The sequence below is a fragment of the Arachis ipaensis genome, chromosome B04 (assembly GCF_000816755.2).
Source record: "Arachis ipaensis cultivar K30076 chromosome B04, Araip1.1, whole genome shotgun sequence".
NCBI classification, from domain to species: Eukaryota; Viridiplantae; Streptophyta; class Magnoliopsida; order Fabales; family Fabaceae; genus Arachis; species Arachis ipaensis.
In genome coordinates this window covers 114016285-114039630 of record NC_029788.2, presented here as the reverse complement: position 1 = coordinate 114039630, position 23346 = coordinate 114016285, and the positions used below count along the sequence as shown (strand labels likewise).

At 36.8% G+C, this 23346-nt stretch overlaps 2 protein-coding genes and 1 long non-coding RNA gene across 3 annotated transcripts in view; all 3 read right to left on the bottom strand.

Annotated features, from left to right (window-relative positions):
* LOC107636996 lies at positions 8716-9798 on the bottom strand. The gene has a single exon (XM_016340456.1). The coding sequence runs from the start codon at positions 9796-9798 to the stop codon at positions 8716-8718; it is 1083 nt and encodes a 360-aa protein (XP_016195942.1).
* LOC110271212 lies at positions 16604-17404 on the bottom strand. The gene is made up of 2 exons (XR_002361665.1): positions 17061-17404; positions 16604-16950 (listed from the first exon to the last, which is right to left on the bottom strand). It is a non-coding gene; the product is annotated as an uncharacterized LOC110271212 (long non-coding RNA).
* The window catches only part of LOC107638006 (vestitone reductase-like), a 5958-nt gene continuing 5671 nt past the window's right edge, over positions 23060-23346 (bottom strand). Inside the window, exon 5 of the mRNA XM_021122562.1 lies at positions 23060-23191. Within this exon, the coding sequence (XP_020978221.1) occupies positions 23060-23191 (132 nt within the window). The remainder of the gene's footprint in view (positions 23192-23346) is intronic.

Sequence of the window (23346 nt, the reverse complement as noted above, 5' to 3'; positions counted from 1 at the left end):
AGATTGAAGATTGACGTCTTATTATAATTCAAATAGGTTATAAATCATCAATTTTTTGAATTTGAAAATAATAATTTTATTTCTAAAACATACTACATAATCATTTACTGTCTTTTTCCGTTTTCTTTAACATCCATTTTTTATTATATAATGTGTATTTTATTTCATTTTTAAATCTTCTTTACATTAAAAGATGTTATATTAACACAATATATTAAAAGATATTAACATCTATATTTTTTCAAAAAATAATAAAAAAATTTACCATTCATATTTTAAGTACATAACTTTACTTGAGTAAAATAACATTCAAATATTATAATTCCATCATTTTTATATCACACAAAAATTTTATGTGATAATATAATATCCGAAAATTCAAGATTTAATATCTAAAAGGACATCAATAATAACATCCAACACAACCAAATCCTATCACCTCAACTTTCCTAAAATTTGGCTAGGCCTTGCTTATATGTCATATATTATCTCCTTCATAACCTCTATTATATAGAATAGAATGCATTAGCCACCAATTTTTTTTTTTTGTAAGATTAAGCAATTATATTAATTAATGGCATAAGTTTTAAAGAAAAAATATCTATAACACTAAGGTAATTAATATCCAATATTATGGGATGGGTATGTCTAAAATAAACACAACAAACATGCGTAATACATGTGCCACATTTATATACAATATTAGATTTCATTAAATAAAAATCAAAGTTCGTTTAACATAAAAGAAGAGTATTAATAGACTCTAATAAATACAGAATATCTTACAAATATTTTGATAAAAAAATTATATTATATAATAATATATTTAACAAAAAAAATCTAATTCTTCATCATTTTTAACAACCAAAATTTTTCAATTCTAACCTAAAACAATATAATACAACATAACATCCAAACGCCTTATTATTAACATCCAATTATATAACACACATTAACATCCTAAATAAATTAATATTGGGGTGTTATTAAATTTCACATACAGCACCTAAAACAATTATCTAAAAAAATTAAGACAAATAATAATAAGTCAATTGTGTGCAAAACAAGCAAACAAAAGAGCTAAACTAGTAGATCTCCATTAGTGTCCAAACCCTATATCTATGTCTCGTCAAGATGTTAAAGTGGTGAAGCCCTCTCTCTCCCTTCTTGGAGTTTTACTCGACCTTTTTGTGCAATAATTACGTCAAAGGCCTCCTTTCAAATTGTTTCACGCTAGAAACTTCAAATTATTTTGGATATATGAGATTGGGTAATTGTGCGAGTATGTTTTGACTTTTGAGTGTGATTCTATTTAGATGTTGTTCCTGTGTGAAAGTGAGTTTCGAGGTATAGCTCGTTTTGCTTATGCTTAAACTGGCTTTTTTTGGAGTAAAGAGTGGGGAACGTCGTTTTTTTGTGGGGAGGCGGCGTTGGATATCTGTAAAGGGACTCCAACGCTCAAGTAAGTATGAGTGTGAGAGTTCAGAGTAGAAACTAGAATGAATTGCATACCTTTAGATCAGTAGTTCATGGGTCTTTATAGTGAGTTGTTTGAGTGGTTTGTTATATGGATCAGATTTGTTATTCGTATCTTTGTTGCAGGTTTGACGGGGTCTGAGGTTTGTTATTCATCCGGATTTGTTGGGATGGTACTGGCCTGAGTAGGGAGGTTGTTCGGGAGAATATATCTGCCAGCTATACCAGGTTCCGAGGTTATAGCGGTTGTGGGCCAGGATTGAGTAACGGATCATAGCCCCCAAGCTTGACCTGTTTTTCTGAGCCGAGGTATAACAGGTCGAGCTTATTGTATAGCTCGGAACCGGGTATGATGGTAGCCCCCAAGATCGACATGTTTTGGTGTTGGCGTTTGAAAAAATGGTTCAAGCTTGGTGTTTTGGCGGTAAATTGGCTAGACATTTGGATGAGAGAGAAATTGTCGGGAAACGTGTGAAGTGCTTTTAAAGTTTTATTGGGAATAGGGATAGTCATTGATCAGAGACGTTGATTTTGAAAACGGTAATCAAAATCAATGGTAAGGGTTTGTTTGGGTGATTTTTGCTGTTTACCTGAAGATTAGGTTAGTTGGCTGGTGGATTTTGTGGACTTTTGGGTTACTGCTGCTATTTTTACTTCTTCCCTGCGATTGAAAATGAGCAGAAAAGGTTAGTGTTTTCTACTTCTGCTTCTATCCTATTGCTTTACTAATGGATAAGGGAAAAGGGGTTATGGTTGAGAAGAAGGTTAAGGGTAAGAAGAAGAAGGGGGTGGTGGATGATGTCGACAAAATTGTTGAGGAAGTTTTTGTTTGGGATCCTGCGGATCCTTATGGGTGGGTTTCTGAGTCTGTGAAGGGTTGGGTGTCTGTGTTTGACGATGATCGGAGTATTTCTCAATTGGGTTCGCCATCCTCTTGGATTAGGGTAGGTAGTGGGGTTAATCTTAGATTTTTGCCATGCAACGCTTCTGACCGTGTCTTCCATTGTGGTGAAAGTTTTGAGTATTTTTATATGTATAGTGCTGTTTTTGTAGGGTTAGGAGTTAGGTTTCCTTTTTCCGAGTTTGAGCGTGGTGTGTTGATGCAGTTAAAATGTGCGCCATCACAATTGCATCCAAATTCTTGGGCGTTCGTTAGGGCTTTCGAAATTTTGATGGGTGTATTGGAGATTGAGGCATTGTTGAAGGTTTTCTTTGCTCTGTTTCAATGTAAGGGGGTAAAGAGGGGTTACTGGTTGAACCTTGCTAGTGCCCCGGGCCGTGCTATCTTCAGCTTATACCGTTCTTCCTTTAAGGGTTTTAAATCTATGTTTCTGAGGGTTGGTGTTGTTGAGAGTGATTTTTTGTGGTATATTGATGATTGTTTGTTAGAGACATTTCCTTTATTCTGGGTTCCAAGACCTAGGCAGATTTTTGGTATGGATAGGATGGAGTATGAAAATGAAATGGTTGTTGAATTTCTGGTAAACCATATATCCTCGTCCTCCCTTCTTTTTGTTGTTGATATTTTAGAACTTGAAACTGATAGCGATGCGTTATCTGAATATATAGGTAAATAAGCTTGTTTCTTTGTTTGTTTATGTATTTTGTAGTTTTTGGTTGGTTTTCTGATTGTTTCGATTTGTGCAGTTGGGAGGGCTCCTAAGGTCACTTCTGATAGCTTGCGGCTGTTTTTCCGTAGTAAGAACATGAAAAAGCAATGGTCTAGTAGCCAGACTATGGCAGAGAAAGGAAGGGAGGTAAATCAGCCTTCTCCAGTTAAGAGAATCAGCTTGAAATGTAAGAGGGCTGATGCAAAGAAAGGTGAGTTGAAGGAGATTGATCTGGAGCAAGTTAAGAAGTTTACGGATAATCAAAAAGGGTTACATGGTTATAGTGGTGACAAAGATATGACGTTGCTGTGGAGTGAGCATTTCCCGTTTACTATGCTGGCCGATGAACATGGTCAGAGCCCTGCGGATGTGAAACTTGTTCATGAAGTCGGAGATGTTGGGGTGGCCCAGTACTTGCAGGTGATTAGTATTTTAGTATGTTTGTAGATGTATTGGTTTTGTTGTGCTGATGTTGTTTGTATGTTCTGTGTCAGGTGGTTGGTGCTCGGTTGATGTGCATTGGTCGGACTGAGGAGCTGAAGCATTCGAGGACTGCTTTTGATAAGGCTGCGATGGACCAACTTATGTGGGAGAACTTGGAGAAGAGTAGCAAGCTGCGTGATACATTGGATATGGTGAATCAGTTAGGGGAGAAACTGACTACTGCTGAAACTTCGGTAAAGAAATCTGGTGAAGAAAAAACAGCTCTTGAGGCTAGGTTGGTTGTGCTTGGTGCCAAGAAGAAACAAGCGGAAGCTGAAAAAGAGGACTATGGCTTGGAAATGTTTTTGGCTGGGTTTGAGAGGGCGGTTGAGCAGATTAAGTTTTTAGTGCCTACTGCTGATTTGTCGAGGATGGACCCTTGCAAGGTGGTCGTAGGTGATGACTTGGTGGATGATGAGGATGGTGTCGAAGGTGAAGGCGAGAATCCTGGTGCTTAGTTTGTAACAGATTTTCTTTTCGTATGTAGATTTTTTTAACTTTGTTTGACTCTTAGCCTTTCGGCTGTTTGTTATGAATTGCTGGCTTTTAGCCGAACAACTATGATAATATTTTGGCTTTGTTCGTATCTCATATTTAAGTTTGTTTGGAAAAAGTGTTGATATATTAGTGTTTGTTTGTAAGAATCGAATTATTAGGATATGACGTATGGTACAGGGTTTTGTTTTTCGTACCTCTAAACAGCTTGCATTTTGGTTCTGTGCATAAGACTGTGAAACGAAATATGCACGAGCAGTGCAATTCATAGACTTTTGACTGTGTTTATTTTGCACTATGTGCATTTGGAGGAAGTTTAATAAGTTGAGAACTGGGTTTGATAAACGTATGTGATCTTTGATTTGTTTTGCAACAGATTGAATGTGTCGAAGAGTTTGTATTGTTTGTTTGAGTTTAGTCCCGCGAATGAAATGTAAGATAGGATATAGATAGTTGTGTTTCTTAGTGTGAAATTTGATTGCAAAAGGTGCGGGGTGGTGTGCCTCATTAAAACCTCTCCAGCAAAACCCTCCTTAGGGATAAAATTTGGTAGTAGGAAAAAGAGTGCATCACCATGTCTGACTTATAGACTAACTGAAGTACATTTTCAGAGAGGATATGTTCCAAGTGTTTGGTAGTATAGTTCCATCGAGCCTTTGTATTTTGTATGCTCCCTTGCTGACGACTTTGTGTATTCTGAATGGTCCTTCCCAATTTGCAATTAGTTTGCCATGTCCTTGTGGCTTTCGTATGTCTTCAACTTTTCGGAGTACGAGGTCTCCTTCTGAGAATGTCCTTGTCTTGAGCTTCCTATTGTATTTCCGAGCTATAGCTCGTTTTGCCGCTGTCTGTTGTAGTGCAGATTTGTCTCAAGTTTCCTCTACGAGGTCGAGCTCGGCTCTTCTGTTTTTGGCATTGTCGCTTTCGCTTGTATGTGTGATTCTGCTGTTTGGTAGGGATACCTCGATTGGTATCATTGCGTCGCTTCCGTAGACTAGCCTGAATGGTGTTTCCTTTGTTGCTGATTGTTCAGTTGTGTTATAGCTCCATAGTACTTCAAGAATGAGCTCAGCCCATTCTCTTTTTTAGTCGTCGAGCTTCTTTTTAAGGCCTGCAAAATGATCTTATTGGCGGCTTCAACTAAGCCGTTAGTTTGTGGATGTTTGACAGAAGAGAACTGTTGAACTATTTTGAAATTTTGTAAAAAATTTGTGAACTTTTGATCTATAAATTGCCTACCATTATCGGTGATGATGGATTGAGGAATACCAAAGCGGCATAGTATGTTTTTCCATACGAAAGAAATCATTTTTTCGGAAGTGATTTTTGCCAATGGTGTAGCCTCTATCCATTTTGTGAAGTAATCTATGGTGACAATTAAAAATTTAACCTGGTCTGGAGCGGGTAGAAATGGTCCGAGGATATCTAGCCCCCATTTGTTGAACGGCCAGCATATCTCGGATGTATGTAACTGCTCAGCTGGATTATGAATAATTAGTGCATGACGTTGGCAGTGGTCGCAATGTTTGACTTTATTCATGCAATTTTGTTGTAACGTCGGCCAGTAGTAACTAGCTCGGAGGATTTTGGTAGCTAGGCTTCGACCGCCGATGTGTGTGCCACAGACTCCTTCATGGACTTCATCTATTGCCAGTTTGGCCTCTACTGTATTTAGGCATCTTAGCAGAGGTCATGTGAATCCTCCTTTGTATAAGTCGGCTTCGAGCATTGTGTAGAAATTCTTTCTTCGTTTGAACTTTCGTTGATTTTGGATGTTGCTGGGGATGTGACCTGTTTGTAAGTAAGTGATGAAGGGTGATCTCCAGTCGTCTTCCTGCGAAATACTCGAGATTGATGTTAGTATAACACTAGGTTCTTCGAGTGTTAGTTGGGATAAGGTAGGTGGTGTGATTTGACTTCTTGTTGTTGCTAGTTTTGAGAGAATATCTGCTCTATCATTTTGTTCCCGAGGTATGTGGGATATATTAAATTTATGAAAATTTCTGACGAGGTTATTTACTATGATATTGTATTTTTCTAACAATGGGTCTTTTACCTGGAAACTACCTATTACCTATTGCACCACAAGGAGGGAGTCGCATTTGACGTTTAAATGTGCTATTCCCATTGTGTGAGCCAATCAAAGTCCTGCTATTAAAGCTTCGTACTCTGCTTGGTTATTGCTTGCATGAAAAGTAAATTGCAGGGATTGCTCGAATTGTGTTCCATGTTTGTCTTTGAGGAGTATTCTTGCTCTGGAACCTTTACTGTTTGAGGCTCCATCAACATATAGTGTGCATATGTTATCTTCAGGATCTTGCTCTTCTGTAGTGAGTTCTGCAATGAAATCGGCTAGTGCTTGGGATTTAATGGCTCCTCTGGATTGGTATTGGATGTCATACTCTGACAGCTCGATCGACCATTTGATTAATCTTCCTGCTAGCTCGGGCTTCGTCAGTATTTGTCTTAAGGGTTGTTCTGTTCAGACCACGATGGTGTGGCTTTGGAAGTAGTGTCATAGGCGTCTGGCCGTTGTGACCAGAGCTAGAGCCAGTTTCTCTATCTTTGGGTAATGGATCTCGGCGTTTTGAAGAGATTTGATGATGAAGTACACCGGGTATTGCTGCTTTTCTGCTTCTGTTACAAAGACAGAACTGATAGCCTGGTCAGTAATAGATAAATATAGATAGAGCGGTTTACCAGCTTTTGGAGTTTGGAGGATTGAAGGGGCTGAAAGTATGGCCTTGAGCTCGGTGAAAGCTGTTTCGCATTCCTCGGTCCAGTGAAACTCTTCTTGTTTCCGTAAATTTTTGAAAAAATGATGTGATCGGCGGGCTACTCAAGGCAGAAACCTGGCTAAGGCTGCGAGTCGGCCAGTTAGTTGTTGGACCTCCTTGACTATCTTTGGGCTTCTCATGTTTAAGATTGCCTGGCACTTTTCGGGATTTGCTTCAATACTTCGGCAAGTGAGCATGAAGCCGAGGAATTTTCCACTATGTACTCCGAAAGCACATTTATCAAGATTAAGCTTCATATTGTACCTTCGGAGTTGTTGGAATATCTCCGTTAGGTCTTTAACGTGGTTTGCCGTGTGTGTTGATTTTGCCACCATATCATTGACATAGACTTCTATGTTTCGTCCGATTTGACTTGTGAAAATTTTGTCCATGAGTCGTTGGTAGGTAGCACCTGCATTTTTTAACCCAAATGGCATAACCTTATAACAGAAATTTCCATTGTCAGTAATAAAGGCAGTTTTATCTTGGTCAGATTTATGCATAAGGATTTGATTATAGCCAGAATAGGCATCCATGAAACTTAAACATTGGAAACCAGAAGAGTTATCAACAAGTTTATCAATGCACGGGAGGGGGTATGCATCCTTTGGACAGGCCTTGTTAAGGTCTGTATAGTCCACACACATCCTTCACTTACCGTTGTTCTTTTTTACCATTACCACATTGGCTAACCAAGTGGAGTATCTGAGTTCTTTGATGAAGCCAGCGTTGAGTAGCTTTTGAGTCACTTCCAAAGAGGCTGCTCTCTTATCGGTGCCGAGGTGTCGTTTCTTTTGGGCTATAGGTCGGACTGTTAGATTGATGACCAACTTATGGCAAATGACGTTAGGATCTATTCCTGGCATGTCTGCTGGGGTCCATGCAAATAGGCCAGCGTTGTGTCTTAGTAGCTCGGTCAGTTGATTCTGTTCTTCTTTTTTAAGTGCGTTCCCGAGGTATGTACACTTGGATTCGTCGTTCTTGGTTAATTGAATTTTACTTAAATCATCTGTTGGCATCGGCCGCTCTTGGTGGTTAGTTCTGGGGTCCAGATCAGCCAGGGCAGGCAGTTGATCCGAGTTATATACTGCTTGGACGTATTGTTGTTTGGGTTGTTTTGGCTGTTCATTTTTCAGACTGGCGTTATAGCACTGTCTGGCTTCTTTCTGGTCTCCATGGATAGTAATGACTTTGTGGTCCTGTGAAAGAAACTTAACACAAAAATGCACAGTAGAAACAATAGCATTGAATACGTTCAAAGATGGTCTGCCTAAAATGATGTTATATGGACTTCTGCAGTCTACAACAAGATACTGTATGTCTATTGTCTTGCTGTTGGGATATTCCCCGAAGGTGGTTTGTAACCAAATATAATCTCGAATGGAGACACGCTCACCTGAGAAACCTACCAGTTCTCCGGAAGATGGTTGGAGGTTCTTGTCGCTTAGTTTCATCTTTTGGAAGGTTGAGTAGAAAAGTACGTCGGCGCTGCTTTCTGGGTCCATTAGGATCTTCTTTACTAATGGTTCCCCGACTTGTGCTGTGATGACAACCGGGTCATCTAAGCTTCGATCGTTTGCTTTATAGTCTTTGGGGACGAATGAAATTTCTGGCTTGTCCTTGTCAACGGGTTGGGATGGGGTGGATTCTGTCATCGTCATCATAGCTCGGTATGACCTTTTTTGTGCCGAGTTTGTACATCCGCCACCTGCAAAACCACCAGAAATGCAGTTTATTATCCTACATGGTGGATTGACATCGCTGTCTACCTTCTTCCCTTTGTCTCGGGAATTTTCAGTTGCTTTGGGTTGTTGGCCGAGGTCTTCCGCATTCCGCCTTCGTCCTCGGGTGTCAATGTATTTGTCGAGCAGTCCCTAGCGGGCCAGCTTCTCAAGGACGTCCTTTGCTATTACGCAGTCGTTTGTGGTATGACCGTACTTTTGGTGGAAGGCACAATACTTTGATCTCTCCACATGTCGCTGGTCCTGGTATGTACCAGCTCTGTTTGGGGGTTTGATGATCTTTGAGTGTAGTATGTCCTTTATAATATCCTCCCTTTTTGTGTTAAGGGGGGTATAGCTATCGAACTTAGGAGTTAATCTGAATGATCTCTGCTCTGTTCTGCCGGTTGGGTGTCTGTTTCGTCTTTCTTCTTCCCTATTTGTGGTAGGTTTTTCCGCTCTTCGCAGTGCTCGGAATTCTTTGATTTTGATCTGATTCGTTGCCTTTTCTCGAAACTCGGCCAAGGTTTTTGGTTTCGCAACCACTATGGACTCCTGGAATTTCCCTGGTCGGAGGCCACTTTTTAGGGCGTGGAGGTGTACTTCAGGGTTTAGGTTGGGTATTTCGTTGGTTGCTTCAGTAAATCTAGTCATGTAGTCTTTCAGGCTTTCGTTCGGTCCTTGTTTGATGGTGCTCAGGTAATCGAAATTGTGGACATATATTTTGGATGCGGCGAAATGATTGACGAACTGGTCGGCCAGTTCATCGAAGTTTGAGATGGAGCCTTTGGGTAGGTTGGAGAACCAGATTAAGGCGGCTCCGTCCAGGAAGGTTGGAAAGGTTCGGCATAAGATCGGGTCAGACTCCTTATTCATGAACATCATAGCGTGGAACTTGGTGACGTGGACATTCGGGTATCCTATTCCTTGGTAGGGTTTGAGGGTTGAAGGTAAGGTGAAGTTTTTAGGCATTTCAAAGTTCATAACTTCTTTTGTGAAGGGGTTGGTTCTTTTGGTGGTTGTTTTTGTGGTCTTTGGGATGGTGTGTTTAGTTTCCGAGGTGTGCTCGTCATTGTCGTCCTTGTTTTCAGAATTTTTGTGCTCTCCTTTGCTGTGCTCATGCTCCATCTGTCGTAGGAGTTTGGCCGTTCTTTGATTTTTGGCCCTGAAGGCCTCATTGATTGCCAAGATCTCCGCCTGATTGATGGAGGGAGCGTGACTGTGCTCGTCCGCCATCTCTTGTGCCCTGCAAAAGGAAATGAAGAGATATACAGAATAAAAAAAAGTGGGGTTAGAGAGATTTGAGCCCCACGGTGGGCGCCAAATGTTCCTGTGTGAAAGTGAGCTCCGAGGTATAACTCGTTCTGCTAATGCTTGAACTGGCTTTTGGTGCGGAACTTTATAACCACAAACTAACCGGCAAGTGCACGGGTCGTACCAAGTAATACCTCAGGTGAGTGAGGGTCGATCCCACGAGGATTGATGGACTAAGCAACAATAGTTAAATGATTTACTTAGTTAGGCAAACAGAAAATAATGTTTGAGAGTTCAAAGACATTAAATAATAGCAAGAATATTAAAGAAAGGCAAGTAAATAAGTTGGGAATAAAATATGGAGAAACAGTTAAGGCTTCAGAGTTATTTATTTTCCAGATTGACTTTTCTTATTAATTTATTTTAATTATGTAAGATTTAATTCATGGCAAACTATATGTGACTAGACCCTAATTCCTTAGACCTTTCTAGTCTCCTCTAAAATTCATCAAACGCTAATTTCTTGGTCAATTAATTCCAATTAGAAGGTGAAGCTTAATTCTAGTTTATTATGCCACAAAAACTCTAATTACCCAAATAAAAGAGGATTATATGTCACGTATCCCGTTAAATCCAGATAATTAAAATTTAGGAGAAATTGTTTTCAAGCTGTTATTCAAGTAAACAGCTTTTCCAAGTTTTACAAGAACTCAATTAGAAAGAGGGTCATACTTCCGTTCTACCCAAATTCATAAAATAAAGAACGAAGACAATTCTTAAATATAAGTCAATACATGAATTAAAATAGAAAAATAATAAAATCAATCCATACAATAGACAGAGCTTCTAACCTTAACAGTGGAGGTTTAGTTGCTCATGGTTCAGAGAGAAAGTAAGGATTGTAAATTGGGCTAAGGTCCAATGAAAAGTTAACTAATTTCCCTTTTATATATAATCCTAATTAATTTAAAATCTATCTTTCTAAAACTAAAATTAATATCTTTTCCTATTTAAAATTTAAGTTTAAATTTGAATTAACAGGAATCAGCGTTTTCTGCATGTGACGGACGTCACGCGTACGCGTCAGTCACGCGTACGCGTCGATGGTCTTCTTCGCGTGTCACGCGTATGCATCAGGTACACGCACACGTCGCCATGGAAAACTCCAAATCACGCGCACGCGTCAGGTACGCACACGCGTCGCTCCTCGCTGTCATCTCCTTTAATTCTTGTGCTGCAGAAACTCCATCAAATCCAGCCGAATGCTACCTAAAATAAATAGAATTGCTCAAGACTCAAAGTAGCATCCATAGTGGCTAAAAAATAGTTAATTCTTGATAAAACTTAACAATTTAAATGCAAATTCACTAGGAAAAATAGGAAAGATGCTCACGCATCACAACACCAAACTTGAATTGACCAAATTAATATAAGCTTAAAATGTGAATTTGCACGAGAATGAGAGTTCGATTAAGATCATGTCTCTTCTTATAGTGAGGTTTACAACTGCAATCCTGAATAGTTTTGGCATCTCACTCTCCTTTGAATCAAAAGGATGTCACTGTCATTCGGAATTAGAATCCGGATAATATTATGAATTCTCTGATCTTTTGTAACTCAATTTAACCCTTGAACACAGCAATTTTTTCTTTTATTTTGTGCTTTGCACCTTGAGCCTAGCCGTGACTTTAAATGTTTTGTCTCAAGTTTTACTTGACACAGAAACACCAGAAGCACTTAACTGGGGAATTCTCTTTAAGTTCTGACTCCCAGACAGTGGTGCTCAAAGCCTTTGGCATACTCTGCTAATTGCAATTGATCTCGACTCTAAATGTTTTGTCTCAAGAATTACTTGACACAAGAACACCACAAGCATATAACGAGGGAAACAACTCTTTGAGCTTTTAATCATGTCTGACCTCCCTAGTCATTGATGCTCAGAGCCTTGGACCTTGCTTTTATATCTTTTTTTTTCAATGCTGTTTCTTTTGCTTCAATGATTAAATTTTTGTTTATTTCAGAGAAGTCATAATAATTCTCTAAATCCCTGTTCTTTGTACATCAACATTCTTTGATTCAAATTTAAATATGCACTGTTCATATCATGCATTCAGAATCACAGAAAATACCACCACATTTAAGTGAATAAGACTACTCTTCAATATAAACTCAATTTCTCATGCAATATATCACTTATTTTTCTTTTTCTTTTTAGATTCAAGTTCAGTGAGTGGTTCATGAGACAAAAAACATAATGAAACTAATTCTAAGAACTGAAAGTACTAAAGACCATGCACGCAATCAAAGCAACAGAAAACAGAAAACAACAAAATAAGAACGAAAGAGAAATAGAATGAAAGGAACTCAACCACCTCAGTTATGCTAGTGGCCATCTCATTCCTCCATGAAGAACATTCATCTCCCTTTGGTGCTATTAAAATAAGCAGAAAAGCCATAAGCGTAGCGACAACACCAAACTTAAAGGTTTGCTTATCCTCAAGCAAAGAAAAACTGAAAACAAAAACAAATAGTAAGATGAAAGAAGAATAAAAAGATAAAAGAACAAGAGAGAATTAGGATGGGGGGTGGATGATTTGAAATCAGGCGCTGAGGGGTTTAATTTGGGTGTTGCATGCGACGCGTACGCGTAAGGGACGCGTACGCGTGCATCGCACTAATTTCAAGCGACGTATACGCATGGATTTAGTTTGTGCGAATCGTGCGAAGGCGGCCGCGCGCACGCACAACTCTCTGTTCGCGTGGCCTGGGAACCAAAATTTTCATATGACGCGCGCGCGTCATGCACGCGCACGCGTGGATGGCAATTAGGGGAAAGGACGCGCACGCGTCAGGGACGCGTACGCGTGATCAAGTTTGTACCTCTAGCACAATTCCATCCCCAAGCCAGCACAACTCTCTGCCCAAACATTCATTGACGCCGATTTGCAGGGTCACGCGTACGCGTCAGGGACACGCATGCGTGGGTGGCCATTTGCACAAACGACGCGCACGCGTGAGGTACGCGTATGCATGATGCGGCTTATGCGCCCAGCACAATTCTAGCCCCACTCCTGCTCAACTCTCTGTTAAATTTTATTTTTCACGCACACACATATGACGCGTACGCGTCAATGACGCTTGCGCATCGTGTGCTCTCTCTTTTTTTTTTGTCGCCTGAAGTATTCGGTTCCTGTTCTAAAATAGCTGCATGATCAGAAAAACAGTAAAAACTCAATAAAAATCAAAGAAGTAAGAAAACTACTACTACGAAAGATGACTAAGGATACGAAATTATCGGGTTACCTCCCGACAAGCGCTTCTTTACTGTCACTAGCTTGACGGTCAGCTCCTCTAAGGAGGAGGATCATAGGGGCTCAGCTCTTCACCCCTTACTTTGAACTTCTTTCCTGTGTCTCCATAAATTAGCTCAATATGCTCCAGAGAGAGGATTCTGTTTACTGTATAAATCCACACTGGATTGCTAGTCAACACCACCTTCATTCCTGGGGAGAAACCTTCAGTGGGAATCTTTTTGTTTTTTCATCCCCTGGTATTTTCTTCTTTTTGGGAACCTCCTCCTTGGTGGATGATGCATTCCCGACACTAAACTTAGGTTTGATATCAGGAGGGATTTTATTGGTTGTCACTAAAGGAGGTTTGAGCTACAATTTCTACTGTGCATCATCAGGGGGTTCTTGAAGGTTTGGATCAATAAGCTCAGTCTGCATGCACCTCTCTTCTTTACCTGCTGAATGTATATCTTTGAAGACATGAAAGACCAGTTGCTCATTATGCACTCTGAGCACTATTTCACCAACTTCTACATCAATTAGAGCTCTTCCAGTGACTAGGAAAGTTCTTCCTAGGATTATAGAGGCATTCTCATCTTCCATTGTGTCAAGAATCACAAAATCTGCTTGGAGGAAGAACTTACCCACTTTGACCAAGATATTTTCCACTAATCCATATGCAGGCTTCATAGATTTGTCTGCCATCTGTAATGCTATCCCTGTGGGTTGTGCCTCTAGGATTTGCAGCTTCTTCATCACAGACAAGGGCATTAAATTGATGCTTGCTCCCAGATCACATAATGCTTTCTCAAAGGTTGTGCTCCCAATGGTGCATGGAATTTGGAAGCTCCCTGGATCTGGCATCTTCCTTGGCAAGTTATTCTAAATTATGGCACTACATTCCTTAGTCAGGACCACTGTCTCATCTCCTTTTAAAGGCTTCTTCTTTGACAAAAACTCCTTCATGAACTTGACATAAAGAGGCATTTGTTCCAAAATCTCAGCAAAAGGAATATTGATTTGTAACTTTCTGAAGACTTCCAAGAACTTTGAAAACTACTTGTCCTTGGTCTCCTTTTGAAGTCTCTGAGGATATGGCATTTTAGGCTTGTACTCAGGAGCCTTTGGCAGTGTAGGATAAGTGTCAAGAGAGTCTGGAAATGGGTTGTCTGCACGTTTTGGAGAGACGTGCTCTATTTCTTCCTTCTTCTCATCTGAAGCTTATTTTTCAACTAACTCTTCATTGACCTTGGTCTCAGAGCCAGCTATTTTACCACTTCTCAATTGAATAACCTTGCAATCTTTTTTTTCAACGGGCTCCTCATTAACTTGTGCTTCTATACTTTTCACTTGTCCACTTATCAAGGTGATAGCCTTGCATTCCTCTCTTGGATTTGAAATTGTGTTACCAGAAAGGCTATTAGTGGTCCTCTGATCAATTTCATTAACTCTTGTGGCTATTTGACCCATCTGAATCTCCAAATTCTTGATTGATGCTATGGTTTCCTGCACAAAACTCCTCATCATCTCCCAATTAGAATCTTCTTGGGATTTAGAATTTGCCTGCGGAGGTGGTTGTTGTTGATGAGATAAAAATTGGCGTTTATTGTGATTTTTCTGTTGGAAGCCTCCCTGAGAATTATTGTTGAAATTCTGAGGTTTCTGAGGTTGGTCCCTCCACCCAAAATTTGGGTGATTTCTCCACCCCTGATTGTAGGTCTGTGAATAGGGATCATTGTTGGGATTTCTAGAAACACTCCCCATGTAATTGACCTATTCAGAAAAAGATTGAGCATAATCATAATTCTCATTTTGTACAAAATTACCTGTCTTGTCATAAGAGACTTCCTGAGGTGAGTTTTGGGTGTTGATAGCTGAGACTTGCATGCCACCCATCTATTGAGTAAGTAGACTTATTTGCTGAGACATAAGCTTATTTTGAGCAAAAAGAGCATTAAAAGCTTCTACTTCCATAACACCCTTCTTCTAAGGAGTCTCAGAGTTCACAGGATTCCTGTTAGATGAGTATAAATATTGGTTGCTAGCAACCAATTCAATTAGCTCAATAGTCTCCTCCGGTGTCTTCTTCTTGTGCAATGAACCACCTGCAGAATTATCTAAGCACATCTTGGACATTTCACCCAAGCCTTCATAAAAGATATATAGTTGGGTCCATTTGAAGAACATGTCCGGAGGACATTGCCTAGTCAATAGCTTGTATCTCTCCCAAGCTTCATAAAGAGTTTCACCATCCTTCTGCCTGAATGTTTGAACCTCCACCCTAAGCTTAGTCAGCTTCTTTGCTGGGAAAAATTTAGTAAGAAACTTAGTAACAAACTTGTCCCAAGTATCCAAACTCTCCTTGGGTTGGGAATCTAGCCATAGCTTTGCTCCATCCCTCAGAGCAAACAGAAAGAGCATGAGTTTGTACACCTCTGGGTTCACTCCATTTGTCTTCACAGTATCACCACTACTACATAATTGACTTTTACTAACATTTAAAAAATGTTACCAAATTATATTAAAATGTTACCTATGTATATTAGTAACATTTTAACAAATGTTAAATATACCCTATGTTACTAAAGAGTTTTACTAATATTTTTCTAAAGATTTAATAACATTTAGTAAAAATATTACAAAAGATATTCTATAGTAATATTTTGAGAAATGTTATAGTAGATATTTCTTAGTAACACTTAGAGAAATGTTACAATAGATAGTTTTTGCAACACTTAAAAAAATATTATCATAGATATTTTTTGTAACACTTAAAAAATATTACGATAGATATTTTATGTAACATTTAGTGTTTGTTTATTCAATTTTTATTTATTAGTTACAGATTAATTTAAAGAATTTCCAACCAAATAAAACAACAAATAACATAACAAACTAAATTATATATATATATATATATATGCAAACATAACATATATAATGAGATTGTCATAAATGCATCATTCAACAAAAAGTAAAATTCGATAATTTCAAGAACTAAACATAAATGGAGCGTATACACTACTACATACTTGACTTTTACTAACATTTAAAAAATGTTACTAAATCATATTAAAATGTTATCTATGTATATTAGTAACATTTTAACAAATGTTAAATATACCCTATGTTACTAAAGTGTTTTACTAATATTTTTTTAAAGATTTAATAACATTTAATAAAAATGTTACAATAGATTTTCTATAGTAGTATTATGAGAAATGTTACAATAGATCTTTCCAAGTAACACTTAAAGAAATATTACAAATGATATATTTTGTAACACTTAGAAAAATATTACCATAGATATTTTTTGTAACACTTAAAAAATGTTACCTTAGATATTTTTTGTAACACTTAAAAAATGTTACAAAAGATCTTTAGTAATATTTTTTTAGTTATATTATACTATTTTTTATTTTATATTATACACAATATAAATATACTAAAATTAATTACTACAACATAAAATATTTCATTAAATTCACAAATTCACAAAATAAAATTTTTATAGACTCTTTTATTAATTAATAATTATTGTATAAGTTTGCTTCATGATGCAAATAAAATGAGAAAAAAATACTTATAGCACTTAAACTCTATTTCCATTGCGAATATCGCATTTGACAACAACTGACAAGTCTCCTACGCGCTCTTCATGCAGAATTGAACTTGGAGAATTTGATTCAGTCTTTATATTGGATTCCATGACATGCTGTATTGCCTTGATGGCCATGAATATCGAGGTATCAACAAATTGACTGTGCAGCAAGAAAGCTTTTCTATCTCTGACCACTCTCTCCTCTTTAACATTCCCCCATGTAAGTTCTATCTCTATATCTGACTGAATCCTCAAAACAGGCACTACAAGTTAGCTCTAGATAAACCAAACATCTTATGTCTTAAACCGAAATACAGTAACAACAGCAGCGGTGCACAAAATTCATAATTCACCTGCTTCACCGGATTATCCTCGCCTACAAGTTCGTATCATCATAACGATCTTCCTATGTAGCAATTCCTGATAGGGGTGTCCGCGGATCAGATCGGATCGGATATGGCCGAAAATTCGATCCGATCCGCACAATTTCTATCGGATCGGATCGGATATGATATCCGCACTTTTTAGTGCCGGATCCGATCCGCACATTTGCGGATCGGGTCGGATCGGATATCGAATATATCCGCATAATTAAACCTTCTCTTTTTAATCATATTTCTATGTAAAAATATTTCGATAAAAATATTTCTTTCATACTTTTAAACTTATTTATTCCTAAAATATTTTTAATCAAACTTTAAATATTAGAATATCATAATCCCATCCAAAGAGAACTGGCAAGTCACTCCTTCCTTCAAGAAGACAAAATAGAAGCTCAAAAATTGTCATCAAGTATTGAATATACCTTCAAAGAGCTGTTCAATACCTTTAGAGAACTTTTCCATGATTGTGTCATGGTACCTTGGATGCTTATGGCTGAGACAATTGAAGGCAAAAATGACAATAACCCAGTAAACCGTAAGGCTCAAAATAATAAGTCAAAACAAAAAGGGGTAAAAAGTAATGAAAGGTATCATATGAAGAAAACAAAAACAAAAGACCATGAGTACTCACATGAAAGAGATCCAGCATTTAACTGCGCCTCACCTCCTTCAATAACTTGATACGCGAAAAACCTTTAAAATTCAACTCAACAAAACAAGCCATGATTTTAATTAAATTTGCAGCTCAAGAAACTTATTTGAAGAACTTCACTTCTTTGAACTAATAGGCATCTGAAAACTTGTATGAGATTCAGTTATTTCTACTTACTATGCAACCCCCCAAAAAACCAAATAAATATTAGTTAATGAGATCAAATGTAGCTATCCATGTTCACTACAAATATAAGACGCCATGGCACATGTATGTTTCTTTTGTGAGATACAAGTTTATAAAGGATATATAGTTACACAAACATCATAGAGATGTGTATTTTGTCTCTATTTTGGTGAGGCAAATTTCTAGTGGTGGACACATATTGTACACAAGTTTTGTGTCCATTGACAGGTGGAAGAAAACGTAACACATGCACTTCTAATAGACGTGATCAACGGAGCATATAATTTATGTGTATGTTTGACTCATTAAATAATTTATGTATAATTCTATTTTTCATGTAATTTTTTATGTGTATATTTGTCTTCTTTTTTTTTTTATGTCATCTAATCTTTCATATGAGAATTTAATCTTATTAAAATATACGAATGAGTCTTCTAAAACTAATTATTAATCTTAAAAAATATTTTATAGCAGACATTAGAATAAATTATGTCTAACTAAAGTTGATAAAATCTTAAAACAAAGGCCATACTAAGATCTCATTAACTTTGTTACTTTACCTAGTTAGCTGCTATAATTTTTTTTTCCTTATGGTATTGACCTGCAATGGTATTGACCTGCACATGGCTTCCATTCAAAAGAGTAAGCCTTAGAATCAAATACAAATACAAAGCATAAGTTAACCAAATAAATAGTTGGCTAAGGCAGTAACCATCTATTTCCTTTAGAAGTTGGATTTCGACAGTTGCTCCAAAAAATTGTTCTTAATGTTTTGCATCTTTATTTAAGTTTGAATTATTATCTTCACAAGAGAATTTACAATTATCCGAATACAATGAGGGCACATTTGGTTGGGGTTAAATTGATATGGGTCAAAACAAATAAACACACTGTTGAAAAGTTATAAGATATAAGATATATAGTAATATAATGTTCTTTAAGGCATTTCTTCAAACACCTTAAATGCACTCCCAAAAGCACGAAGAACTTTCGTAAAAAATGTTACCTGTGAGTAACTATATATCGTTTTTCAATTGTAAATCGAAATGAGTAATTTTAATTGCAGATCATGAGAAATTTCAATCAGTTGAGTGAGAAATACAATTAATTAGTTACTATCGATCTGCAGAAGTTACTATTTTCATTTCTCATGCAATTACTACTTCAGAGAAAGATAAGAGAAGTAATAGATTAATTACATACCTCGAGAGTTTCCAATTCAGATCTTAGAGCAGGAATTTTAGATTAAATTCGAGATATCCTTGCCTATCATCACAATGGCGGTGATGATGGCGGCGACTTCCATGATAGTAGCGAATGAGAGAATGAAGAGGCAGATTCAGGTAGAGCAGGCGATTTGTGGTTTCCATTTGAGAACCATGAGATCGACGATGGGAGCCACAAATTGAAGAGGTGGAGCAAGAAATTGAAGAGGATGGAGAGGTGGTTTCACCATTTCAGAGCACTAGTAGCAAGAATAAGGAACTGACAATGAGAACGAAAACGCGTATTTGGATTTTGGGATCTAAGTTGAGAATAGGCAACACTTTTTTATAAGTTTTTCAAAAAATTAAAACATTTGAGTATAAATGTTATTTAATATTTAATTTTAAGATAATTACTAACATTTTAATAAATATTACAAGGTAAATGTTACTAAAAGTCTAAAATGTAGTAGTGCACAAATCTGCAGAAAGTTAGAAATAAATTGATTTGGGTCTTCGTGGGGCAGACCATGATACTGGCAGTTTTGTTGCACCAGGATGACCAATTGTGGCTTCAACTCAAAGTTGTTCGCAGCTATAGGAGGCACCACAATACTTTTTCCATAAAGATCTGCAGTAGGAGTAGAGTAAGAGCCAAACACTCTCCTTTGTTCTTCATTCCCATTCGGATTTGCCACATTGGCATTAACAGCATTATTGTGATCCATAGTGAATTCTGCAGCCTTGCAAAGTCTTGCTTGTTGCAAACGCTGCCTGAGAGTTCTTTCAGGTTCAGAATCAAAGTCTAAGAGATGTTCCTTGTCTCTGTTCCTGCGCATAAACAAACAGAAGACAAGAAAAGATGGGATTCTCTATGTCAGAGTGCAGAGAAGTCCCTGTGAAGTAACCTGTGTAAAATAATAAAATAAAAATACTAAATAAAATAAATAAATAAATTTCGAAAATGATAACTGAAATTAGACAGAAAATTCAAAAATTAAAAGGGAAAATAAACAAGGAAATTAAAATAAAATTAACTAGATGACACCAAACTTAATTTCAGAAATTAAGGAAAAATATTGGTGCTATTTATTTATAAAAAAAATTTCGAAAATACTAAGCAAAAATTAAAAAAAAATCAAAACTAAAACGCCTAATCTAAGCAATCAAACAACTTATAGTTGTTAATCACTATCAATTCCCCAGCAACGGCGTCAAAAACTTGGTGCGGAATTTTATAACCACAAACTAACCGGCAAGTACACCAGGTCGTACCAAGTAATACCTCAGGTGAGTGAGGGTCGATCCCACGAGGATTGATGGACTAAGCAACAATGGTTAAATGATTTACTTAGTTAGGCAAACAAAAAATAATGTTTGAGAGTTCAAAGACATTAAACAATAGCAAGAATATTAAAGAAAGGCAAGTAAATAAGTTGGGAATAAAATATGGAGAAACAGTTAAGGTTTCAAAGTTATTTATTTTCTAGATTGACTTTTCTTATTAATTTATTTTAATTATGTAAGATTTAATTCATGGCAAACTATATGTGACTAGACCCTAATTCCTTAGACCTTTCTAGTCTCCTCTAAAATTCATCAAACGCCAATTTCTTGGTCAATTAATTCCAATTAGAAGGTGGAGCTTAATTCTAGTTTATTATGCCACAAAAACTCTAATTACCCAAATAAAAGAGGATTATATGTCACGTATCCCGTTAAATCCAGATAATTAAAATTTAGGAGAAATTGTTTTCAAGCTGTTATTCAAGTAAACAGCTTTTCCAAGTTTTACAAGAACTCAATTAGAAAGAGGGTCATACTTCCGTTCTACCCAAATTTATAAAATAAAGAACGAAGACAATTCTTAAATATAAGTCAATACATGAATTAAAATAGAAAAATAATAAAATCAATCTATACAATAGACAGAGCTCCTAACCTTAAGAGTGGAGGTTTAGTTGCTCATAGTTCAGAGAGAAAGTAAGGATTGTAAATTGGGCTGAGGTCCAACGAAAAGTTAACTAATTCCCCTTTTATATCTAATCCTAATTAATTTAAAATCTATCTTTCTAAAACTAAAATTAATATCTTTTCCTATTTAAAATTTAAGTTTAAATTTGAATTAACAGGAATCAGCGTTTTCTGCATGTGACGGACGTCATGCGTACGCGTCAGTCACGCGTACGCGTCGATGGTCTTCTTCACGTGTCACGCGTACGCGTCAGGTACGCGCACGCATCGCCATGGAAAACTCCAAATCACGCGCACGCGTCAGGTACGCGCACGCGTCTCCTTTAATTCTTGTGCTGTAGAAACTCCATCAAATCCAGCTGAATGCTACCTAAAATAAACAGAATTGCACAAGACTCAAAGTAGCATCCATAGTAGCTAAAAGATAGTTAATTCTTGATAAAACTTAACAATTTAAATGCAAATTCACTAGGAAAAAATAGGAAAAATGCTTACGCATCAGCTTTCCTTGGAGTAAAGAGTGGGGAACGTTGTCTTCTTGTGGGGAGGCGGCGTTGGATACCTGTAAAGGGACTCCAACGCTCAAGTAAGTATGAGTGTGAGAGAGTTCAGAGTAGAAACTAGAATGAATTGCGTACCTTTAGATCAATAGTTTATGGGTCTTTATAGTGAGTTGTTTGAGTAATTTGTTATATGGATCAGATTTGTTATTCGTATCTTTGTTGCAGGTTTGACGGGGTCTAAGGTTTGTTATTCATCCGGATTTGTTAGGATGGTACTGGCCTGAGTGGGGAGGTTGTTGGGGAGAGTATATCTGCCAGCTATACCAGGTTCGAGATTATAATGGTTGTGGGCCAGAGTTGAGCAACGGATTAGATGTGATTTTCAATTTGAATGTGGAAGAAAAAATATAGCATATTTGATTGATTACAAGCACAATAATTACCATAAATTTGAGGATAACGGTGCATTTATTATTTCTTTAGTTATAGATGTTGTTATACACGCGTTTATTGTGAATTTGGGTTTAAAAACAGAATAAATTATATCTAATATTCTAATTAAACTCATATGTGACCTCAATAAAAATTTGGTTAATTATTAATTAATATATTTTGGTTACGTAGCACTTATAGACAACAACGCAAATAATAGACCACAGAAATGGAAGAGTTAGGATAGCGTTAGGTCGTTACAGAAACATTGATTGTAGGCATTAATAACACACTATATATGATGATCAAGCTAAGCTGCACTCAAATTTAGTCTTCTCAAGCAGTCTACATGTAAATAATCTCCACTTCATTAATATTGTCCTTTTATGTTCATTCCTCTTAATTATATGTCTTTGCGAGTAAAAAGTAGAAGACATTGAACTGGTTGAGAAATAATAGGTAACAACACATAAATAATACACCACAGCATAAAAATAATAAACCTGAGCAAACAAATAATTGAGTTTTTGTGTTCTAATGTTGAGTCTCTTTGCTTAGGGTTTGAGATTGTTGATATGAGAAGATTTTGAGTGTGTGGAAAATTTTTCGATTTTGAACGATTTTGAATTTTGAATATTTTATTTGGAATTAGTAGATGAATGGTTTTGGTTTTAAGTAAATGAAAATTGAAAAGGTTGCTGAGTATTGAAGTAAAGCGTGTGTACACGTGTATTCTTGAGAATATTTTTAGTTGCGGTTGGATTAAATTAGTTGAAGTTAGTTAATAAAAAGAATTTTACATATAACATCACACACATATATATGCGATACGGCATAATAATTTATAGTATGTCTCACACCTAGGGTTCAGATGATTAAACATTTATACATTTGCCATCTTCTATGAATTATTGCTTATTAAACCACTTTTAGAGTTTTAGTCATTGTCTTAGATAGTGAAGTTATTATTCTTTTCTTAACTTATTAATTAATGGCTTTAGTAGAGAACTAGAGATCTCAAAGAAATCCCTTATCCACGCAGCATTCAATTGCATCCTTAAACATATCCTCAATGCTATTCTTGAACTCAAATCCAGCATCCATGAGTTTGTTTGAGATTAGACGTGGAAGCTTGAACCCCTTAATTTCCTTCAGCTCACTGCACAACCAAATCAATTCAAATTACATCAAATGTATTAGTTTAACAATATCATTTTATTTTATTTCTGTATCTATATATCATGATCACCTATAAAAATAATTTTGATTAAACATACATTGTTAATCAAAATATTTTACGTACA